The sequence below is a fragment of the Pristiophorus japonicus genome, unplaced genomic scaffold (genome assembly GCF_044704955.1).
Source record: "Pristiophorus japonicus isolate sPriJap1 unplaced genomic scaffold, sPriJap1.hap1 HAP1_SCAFFOLD_1630, whole genome shotgun sequence".
Lineage (NCBI taxonomy): Eukaryota > Metazoa > Chordata > Chondrichthyes > Pristiophoridae > Pristiophorus > Pristiophorus japonicus.
The window spans coordinates 43,192-53,664 of NW_027251311.1; the positions used below are offsets into that span (position 1 = coordinate 43,192).

General features: G+C 55.7%; 1 protein-coding gene across 1 annotated transcript in view; it reads right to left on the minus strand.

Annotated features, from left to right (window-relative positions):
* The window catches only part of LOC139243212 (uncharacterized), a gene marked incomplete at its 5' end in the record, with an annotated part of 44,464 nt that extends 40,365 nt beyond the window's left edge, over nucleotides 1-4,099 (minus strand). Inside the window, one exon of the mRNA XM_070870717.1 lies at nucleotides 3,746-4,099. Coding sequence (XP_070726818.1) covers nucleotides 3,746-4,099 — 354 coding nt within the window. The remainder of the gene's footprint in view (nucleotides 1-3,745) is intronic.
* Between the last annotated feature and the right edge of the window lie 6,374 nt (nucleotides 4,100-10,473).

The following is a 10,473-nucleotide window of genomic DNA, read 5'->3' on the forward strand; positions in this document are numbered from 1 at the left end:
ACGCACTACAGTCTGTGTGTATTGGGTACATTCCAGACGCACTACAGTCTGTGTGTATTGGGTACATTCCAGACCCACTACAGTCTGTGTGTATTGGGCACATTCCAGACGCACTACAGTCTGTGTGTACTGGGTACATTCCAGACCCACTACAGTCTGTGTGCACTGGGTACATTCCAGACCCACTACAGTCTGTGTGTACTGGGTACATTCCAGACCCACTACAGTCTGTGTGTACTGGGTACATTCCAGACCAACTACAGTCTGTGTGTACTGGGTACATTCCAGACCCACTACAGTCTGTGTGTACTGGGTACATTCCAGACCCACTACAGTCTGTGTGTACTGGGTACATTCCAGACCAACTACAGTCTTTTTGTATTGGGTACATTCCAGACCCACTACAGTCCGTGTGTATTGGGTACATTCCAGACCCACTACAGTCTGTGTGTACTGGGCACATTCCAGACCCACTACAGTCTGCGTGTATTGGGTACATTCCAGACCCACTACAGTCCGTGTGTATTGGGTACATTCCAGACCCACTACAGTCTGTGTGTATTGGGTACATTCCAGACCCACTACAGTCTGTGTGTATTGGGCACATTCCAGACACACGACAGTTTGTGTGTATTGGGTATATTCCACACCCACTGCAGTCTGTGTGTATTGTGTACATTCCAGACCCACTACAGTCTGTGTGTATTGGGTTCATTCCAGACCAACTACAGTCTGTATGTATTGGGTACATTCCAGACCCACTACAGTCAGTGTGTATTGGGTACATTCCAGACCCACTACAGTCTGTGTGTACTGGGCACATTCCAGACCAACTACAGTCTGTATGTATTGGGTACATTCCAGACCCACGACAGTCCGTGTGTATTGGGTACATTCCAGACCCACTACAGTCTGTGTGTATTGGGTACATTCCAGACCCACTACAGTCTGTGTGTATTGGGCACATTCCAGACACACGACAGTCTGTGTGTATTGGGTATATTCCACACCCACTGCAGTCTGTGTGTATTGTGTACATTCCAGACCCACTACAGTCTGTGTGTATTGGGTACATTCCAGACCCACTACAGTCTGTGTGTATTGGGCACATTCCAGACGCACTACAGTCTGTGTGTATTGGGTACATTCCAGACCCACTACAGTCTGTGTGCATTGGGTACATTCCAGACCCACGACAGTCTGTGTGTACTGGGTACATTCCAGACCCGCTACAGTCTGTGTGCACTGGGTACATTCCAGACCCACTACAGTCTGTGTGTACTTGGTACATTCCAGACCCACTACAGTCTGTGTGTACTGGGTACATTCCAGACCAACTACAGTCTGTGTGTACTGGGTACATTCCAGACCCACTACAGTCTGTGTGTACTGGGTACATTCCAGACCCACTACAGTCTGTGTGTACTGGGCACATTCCAGACCCACGACAGTCTGCGTGTATTGGGTACATTCTAGACCCACTACAGTCTGTGTGTATTGGGCACATTCCAGACCCACTACAGTCTGTGTGTATTGTGTACATTCCAGACCCACTACAGTCTGTGTGTATTGGGTACATTCCAGACCCACTACAGTCTGTGTGTATTGGGTACATTCCAGACCAACTGCAGTCTGTGTGTATTGGGTACATTCCAGACCCATTACAGTCTCTGTGTATTGGGTACGTTCCAGACCCACTATAGTCTGTTTGTATTGGGTATATTCCAGACCCACTGCAGTCTGTGTGTATTGTGTACATTCCAGACCCACTACAGTCTGTATGTATTGGGTACATTCCAGACCCACTACAGTCTGTGTGTATTGGGTACATTCCAGACCCACTACAGTCTGTGTGTATTCGGTACATTCCAGACCCACTACAGTCTGTGTGTATTGGGTATGTTCCAGACCCACTACAATCTGTGTGTATTGGGTACATTCCAGATCAACTACAGTCTGTGTGTATTGGGTATATTCCAGACCAACTACAGTTTGTGTGTATTGGGTATATTCCAGACCCATTACAGTCTGTGTGTATTGTATGCATTCCAGACCCACTGCAGTCTGTGTGTAATGTGTACATTCCAGAACAACTACAGTCTGTGTGTATTGGGTACATTCCAGACCCACTGCAGTCTGTGTGTATTGGGTACATTCCAGACCCACTACAGTCTGTGTGTATTGGGTACATTCCAGACCCACTACAGTCTGTGTGTATTCGGTACATTCCAGACCCACTACAGTCTGTGTGTATTGGGTATGTTCCAGACCCACTACAATCTGTGTGTATTGGGTACATTCCAGACGCACTACAGTCTGTGTGTATTGGGTACATTCCAGACCCACTACAGTCTGTGTGTATTGTGTACATTCCAGACCCACGACAGTCTGTGTGTATTGGGTACATTCCAGACCCACTACAGTCTGTGTGTATTGGGTACATTCCAGACCCATTACAGTCTGTGTGTATTGTGTACATTCCAGACCCAATACAGTCTGTGTGTATTGGGTACATTCCAGACCCACTACAGTCTGTGTGTATTGGGTACATTCCAGACCCACAACAGTCTGTGTGTATTGGGTACATTCCAGACCCACTACAGTCTGTGTGTATTGGGTACATTCCAGACCCACTACAGTCTGTGTGTATTGGGTACATTCCAGACCCACTACAGTCTGTGTGTATTGGGTACATTCCAGACCCACTGCAGTCTGTATGTATTGGGTACATTCCAGACCCACTACAGTCCGTGTGTATTGGGTACATTCCAGACCCACTGCAGTCTGTATGTATTGGGTACATTCCAGACCCACTACAGTCCGTGTGTATTGGGTACATTCCAGACCCACTACAGTCCGTGTGTATTGTGCACATTCCAGACCCACTACAGTCTGTGTGTATTGGGTACATTCCAGACCCACTACAGTCCGTGTGTATTGTGCACATTCCAGACCCACTACAGTCTGTGTGTATTGGGCACATTCCAGACCCACTACATTCCGTGTGTATTGTGCACATTCCAGACCCACTACAGTCTGTGTGTATTGGGCACATTCCAGACCCACTACAGTCTGTGTGTATTGGGTACATTCCAGACCCACTACAGTCTGTGTGTATTGGGTACATTCCAGACCCACTACAGTCCGTGTGTATTGTGCACATTCCAGACCCACTACAGTCTGTGTGTATTGGGCACATTCCGGGCCCACGGACGAGTTTCTCACGGGACTCTATTATTAAATATTTTCTGGCTTTCAACTCCAAAACGAGACGCACTACTTTGCCGCCCAGCCATTCTGAAAGCCGATTGCACATTCCTGAATTACATTTGCAGCTGAAGGATGGTTTATTGCAGCTTGGAAAGGGTCGAGGGGTCATTTGTTTGCATTGATGAGTGCAGATTTAGTCACTAAGAGATGCATTGTTTTATATATATACCCTGTCAATATCCTGATTTAACCAGGTCGGTCACCATTGTTCCTATTACTGCACTTTTCCCTCAACATGTATTTTCCCGTTGAATCCTTTGTGTGAGGGTTTGTCCCACCATGTGCTCACACGCTTTTGTTCAATTAAAAACAAATGGTGTTTGTCCCAGATTTCACCTTCCATTCTTTTTTCAGAAATTCCACTCAGTGTTGTTACTGTAAAAGTGACAATGTTGTATAACATTTACTTCCACATGAGATGTTGGTATTGTAACATTATTAGATATAAAACCAATATAATGTACAAAGCACTTACTGGTTACATTCAGCCGGGTTCCATTTCCATAGATTGTTCCCCAAATACCACAGATATAGACCGCGCTGTCTCTGCGCTCCACGCCTCTGATGGTCAGAATGCAGCTGTTACTGGCAACATCTCTGGAAAGCTGAAACCGCTCAGAGACACCGTGTGATCGGTAAATCCTGCCACCTACATAATGAGTAAATATTATGTGTTTCCTATCCTGTGAGAGGTACCAGTGTACAGTATATTTATCCACACGGTCATTCACATTGCTGCTCTCCAGGGTACACCGAAACTGCACCGTCCCACCCTCGGGCACCGTCACAACTTCTGGGGACTGGATAAGAACCGGACTTGCCTTTCGACCTGTGAATAGTAAATAACTGATGATCAGAACAGATGAGGAACAGCATAAAGTAATAACTTGAAACTGAAGCGATTATAAAATCTCCTGTGTGTTTGCGAATGGATATTGGTCTGAAATCCCACTCCTCTGTTTCCCGCGGGCGCTCGACAGAAAATGGTAAAAAAGATGCGCACCGACCTTTTCCTGCTGCGCCCACCAGAGATCCCGGTCCTGAGGCCTACTCTCCCTGCACATCGGAGCGTGTGTCTGTCAGGACGGATGTATGTTGGAGCTGGAGTGACATGGCACTGGGCAGCCAATCCAGGTCAAGTATTTTCTCATTCATAATAATGGGAACTCGGTCAGTGGGAGTTCTCATTATGATTGAGAAACACTCCCCCCCAACACCCAAACACAAGTAAAAAATAGAAAAAACACATCACATATTTAAGATTGATTTTAATTAAAGTTAATAAATGTCTTAGAAAAAATACGTATTTTTCCAATTTTTTAAAAGTTTTTTCATTATGGTTTAAAATAAACTTACCTTAGTGGGCAGGATTTTTAACATAAAATATGCTTTTTAAATTTTATTTTTACATGTTTTTGTATGTTTTAAAACTCTTACGCTGGTTAAAGTAGAGTATGTTTCTGCTTTCACCAGACACACATTATCAGGACATTCGCTGGGCAAGAGATGGGTAAATACCACAACCTTGTCCAGGCGAATGTCCTGCTGTGGGGATACGGAGGATGTCAAGCCAGAGCTTGACAGATCGGAAAAGGTGGTTTTCAGCACATGCGAATTGCACACCGAAAACCGGCTTTTGTGATGCCTTCCCCGGTCCGTACACACTCCGTACAGACTCAGGGAGGCCGGGATATCTGCCCCAATGTGTATTATCAGTAATTTGTAGCCGAGTTGTTCAAACATATCCTGAGCCTAGCTGTCCCACATTGCCCTGTACTGACCAACAATCCCACTGTGAACAGGCAGCCCAAAAACACACACACTGCAACTGAACTCAGAACTCCTGCTGTGGATATGTTCTTTGATGCCTTTACCACGGAGGTTGCTATTAAAAGGATCAGAAAATCAGGAAAAAGTTGCCAGTTTTAGTGATATTTTGCGATACCCAACACAAGATTCTGATGTAGGTTCAGATACAGAAGGCTCTCGGTCCACTTCATCTCATCCTTCCAGAATTCCAATACTACCATCGTCCCATTGCAGCGTCCAGCGGTTTGTAAACCTGTCCCGTGTTCTGGCCTCGCCTGGGAACCTGTTCCAGCTTTTGATCACCGTCTTCAAATAACTGAGTCCTGAACTTGGCCTTTACAATCCTGACTGTGCCCTCCTGCCCTGGTTATATCTGAAAGTATTGTTCTGGGTTTGCTTTACCTACCCCACAACACGTGCTGTCCTTCCCCTGGAGCACGGGTACCTCCTATTGTTTATTTCCAATATTTTTATTCATTTATTCGTGGGCATCGATGGCAAGGCCAGCATTTATTGCCCATCCCTAATTGCCTTAGAGAAGGAGGTGGTGAGCCGCCTTATACAACTGAGAGCAAGTGCTCTACTCGGAACTCCGACACGGCAAGCGAGCCCCAGGTGGGCAGAGGAAACGTTTCAAGGACACCCTCAAAGTCTCCCTAATAAAATGCAACATCCCCACTGGCACCTGGGAATCCCTGGCCCAAAGACCGCCCGAAGTGGAGGAAGAGCATCCGGGAGGGCGTTGAGCACCTCGAGTCTCGTCGCCGAGAGCGTGCAGAAACCAAGCGCAGGCAGCAGAAGGAGAGTGCGGCAAACCAGTCCCATCCACCCTTTCCTTCAACCACAGTGTGTCCCACCTGTGACAGAGACTGTAATTCCTGTATTAGACTGTTCAGTCACCTGAGAACTCACTTCTCGAGTGGAAGCAAGTCTTCCTCAATTCCGAGGGACTGCCTGTGATGATGATGACAACTGAGTGGCTTTTTAGACTATTTCAGAGGGCAGTTAAGGGTCAACCACATTGACCTGGGTCTGGAGTCACATATAGGCCAGACCGGGCAAGGGCGGCAGATTTCCTTCCCTAAAGGCCATTAATGAACCAGATGGGTTTTTATGACAATCCGGTGGTTTCATGGTCACCATTACTGACACTGGATTTTTATTCCAGATTTATTTATTCACTGAATTTAAATTCCCCAGCGGCCGTGGTGGGATTTGAACTCATGTCTCTGGATCATTAATCCAGGCCTCTGGATTACTCATCCAATGATATAACCACTATGCTACCGTTCCCGATATATACGGCACCTTTCATTTATTCTTACTGAACACCATTCATCATTAATCAGCCCAGCTGGGAAGCTTGTTGAGCTCTTTGTGAGATCTTGGCTGCGTCCACTGAATCCACCCCCCCCACCCCCCGAGTCCACCCCCCCGTCCCCGCTCAATCCACACTCCCCCCACCCCCCGAGTCCACCCCCCCACCCCCCGAGTCCACCTTCCCCCCCACCCCCCGAGTCCACTCCCCCCCGTCCCCGCTCAATCCACACTCCCCCCCGCCCCGAGTCCACCTCCCCCCACCCCCCCGAGTCCACCTCCCCCCACCCCCCGAGTCCACCTCCCCCCACCCCCCGAGTCCACCTCCCCCCACCCCCCAGTCCACCTTCCCCCCCACCCCCCGAGTCCACCCCCCACGTCCCCGCTCAATCCACACTCCCCCGCCCCCCGAGTCCACCTCCCCCCACCCCCCGAGTCCACCTCCCCCCACCCCCCGAGTCCACCTCCCCCCACCCCCCGAGTCCACCTCCCCCCACCCCGAGTCCACCTTCCCCCCCACCCCCCGAGTCCACCTCCCCCCGTCCCCGCTCAATCCACACTCCCCCCACCCCCCCGAGTCCACCTCCCCCCACCCCCCGAGTCCACCTCCCCCCACCCCGAGTCCACCTTCCCCCCCACCCCCCGAGTCCACCTCCCCCCACCCCCCGAGTCCACCCCCCACCCCCCGAGTCCACCTTCCCCCCCACCCCCGAGTCCACCTTCCCTCCCACCCCCCCGAGTCCACCCCGCCCCGTCCCCGCTCAATCCACACTCCCCCCACCCCCTGAGTCCACATCTCCCCCGCCCCCGCTCAATCCACACTCCCCCCCACCCCCCGAGTCCACCTCCCCCCGCCCCCGCTCAATCTACACTCCCCCCCCCCCCCACCCCCCGAGTCCACCTCCCCCCCGCCCCCGCTCAATCTACACTCCCCCCCCCCCACCACCCGAGTCCACCTCCCCCCCACCCCCGCTCAATCCACACTCCCCCCCCCACCCCCCGAGTCCACCTCCCCCCCACCCCTGCTCAATCCACACTCCCCCCCCACCCTGAGTCCACCCCCCCCGCCCCCGCTAAATCCACACTCCCACCCCACCCCGAGTCCACCTCCCCCCACCCCCGCTCAATCCACACTCCCCCCACCCCCCGAGTCCATCTCCTCCCACCCCCGCTCAATCCACACTCCCCCCCCACCCCCCGAGTCCACCTCCCCCCCACCCCCGCTCAATCCACACTCCCCCCCCACCCTGAGTCCACCCCCCCGTCCCCGCTCAATCCACACTCCCCCCCCCCACCCCCCGAGTCCACCTCCCCCCCGCCCCCGCTAAATCCACACTCCCACCCCACCCCGAGTCCACCTCCCACCGCCCCCGCTTAATCCACACTCCCCCCACCCCCCGAGTCCACCTCCTCCCACCCCCGCTCAATCCACATTCCCACCCCACCCCCCGAGTCCACCCCCCCCACCCCCGCTCAATCCACACTCCCCCCCCACCCACCGAGTCCACCTCCCCCCCACCCCCGCTCAATCCACACTCCCCCCCACCCCGAGTCCACCTCCTCCCACCCCCGCTCAATCCACACTCCCTCCCCACCTCCCCGAGTCCACCACCTCCCCCCACCCCCGCTCAATCCACACACCCCCCCCACCCCGAGTCCACCTCCTCCCACCCCCGCTCAATACACACTCTCCCCCCCCACCCCGAGTCCACCTCCCCCCACCCCCGCTCAATCCACACTCCCCCACCCCCCCCGGCCCCCGCTCAATCCACACTCTCCACCCCCACACCCCGAGTCCACCTCCCCCCACCCCCGCTCAATCCACACTCCCCCCACCCCCCCCGGCCCCCGCTCAATCCACACTCTCCACCCCCACACCCCGAGTCCACCTCCCACCACCCCCACTCAATCCACACTCTCCCGCACCCCCCGAGTCCACCCCGCCCCCCATCCCCCGAGTCAACACCCCTCCCTCCCCGCTCAATCCACACTCCCCCCCCAACCCCCTGAGTCCACCCCCCCCGCCCCCGCTCAATCCACATTCTCCCCCCCACCCCGCGAATCCACACTCTTCCCCCCCCACTCCCCGCTCAATCCACACTCTCCCCCGCCCCCAAATCCACACTCTCCCCCCCGCCCAAATCCACACTCTTCCCCCCCCGAATCCACACTCTTCCCCCCCCCCCACCGAATCCACACTCTTTCCCCCCCACCCCAGCGAATCCACACTCTTCCCCCCCCCGAATCCACACTCTTCCCCCCCACCACCGAATCCACACTCTTCCCCCCCCCGAATCCACACTCTTCCCCCCACCACCGAATCCACACTCTTCCCCCCCCCCGAATCCACACTCTTTCCCCCCCGCTCGAATTCATACTCTCGCCCCCTCCCTCGAATCCACACTCTCCCTCCACCCCCGAATCCACACTCTCCAGCCCTCCGCCTTGGATCCACAGTTCCCCCCCCCCCGAATCCACACTCTCCCCCCCCCCACCAAATCCACACTCTTTTCCCCCCCCCCCGAATCCACACTCTCCAGCCCCCTCGCCAAATCCACACTCTGCCCCCCACCCCCGAATCCACACTCTCCCCCCACCCCCGAATCCACACTCTCCCCCCCCCGAATCCACACTCCCCCCCACCCCCGAATCCACACTCTCCCCCCCCCCCCTGAATCCACACTCTCCCCCCCCCCCGAATCCACACTCTCCCCCACCCCGAATCCACACTCTCCCCCCCCCCCCCCTGAATCCACACTCGCCCCCCCCCCCCGAATCCCACACTCTCCCCCCCCGAATCCACACTCCCCCCCCCCGAATCCACACTCGCCCCCCCCCCCCGAATCCACACTCTCCACCCCCCGAATCCACACTCTCCCCCCCCCCCCCGAATCCACACTCTCCCCCCCCCTGAATCCACACTCGGCCCCCCCCCCGAATCCACACTCTCCACCCCCCGAATCCACACTCTCCCCCCCCCCCCCCGAATCCACACTCTCCCCCCCCCCTGAATCCACACTCTCCCCCCCCCCCCCGAATCCACACTCTCCCCCCCCCCCCGAATCCACACTCTCCCCCCCACCGAATCCACACTCTCCCCCCACACTGAATCCACACTCTTCCCCCCCCCCCCCGAATCCACACTCCCCCCCCCCCCGAATCCACACTCGCCCCCCCCCCCCGAATCCACACTCTCCCCCCACCGAATCCACACTCTCCCCCCACCGAATCCACACTCTCCCCCCCACCGAATCCACACTCTCCCCCCACCGAATCCACACTCTCCCCCCCCCCCCCGAATCCACACTCTCCCCCCACCGAATCCACACTCTCCACCCCCCGAATCCACACTCTCCCCCCCCCACCGAATCCACACTCTCCACCCCCGAATCCACACTCTCCCCCCCCCCACCGAATCCACACTCTCCCCCCCCCCCACCGAATCCACACTCTCCACCCCCCGAATCCACACTCTCCCCCCCCCACCGAATCCACACTCACCCCCCCCCCCCCGAATCCACACTCGCCCCCCCACCGAATCCACACTCGCCCCCCCCCCCCCGAATCCACACTCTCCCCCCCCCCTCCCGAATCCACACTCGCCCCCCCCCACCGAATCCACACTCTCCCCCCCCCCCGAATCCACACTCTCCCCCCCCCCCCGAATCCACACTCTCCCCCCCCCCGAATCCACACTCCCCCCCCCCCGAATCCACACTCCCCCCCCCCCGAATCCACACTCTCCCCCCCCCGAATCCACACTCTCCCCCCCCGAATCCACACTCTCCCCCCCCCCGAATCCACACTCCCCCCCCCCCCCGAATCCACACTCCCCCCCCCCCGAATCCACACTCTCCCCCCCCCCGAATCCACACTCCCCCCCCCCCCCCGAATCCACACTCTCCACCCCCCGAATCCACACTCTCCCCCCCCCCCCCGAATCACACTCTCCCCCCCCCCGAATCCACACTCTCCCCCCCCCGAATCCACACTCTCCCCCCCCCCCCGAATCCACTCTCCCCCCACCGAATCCAACTCCCCCCCCGAATCCACACTCTCCCCCCCCCCCGAATCCAC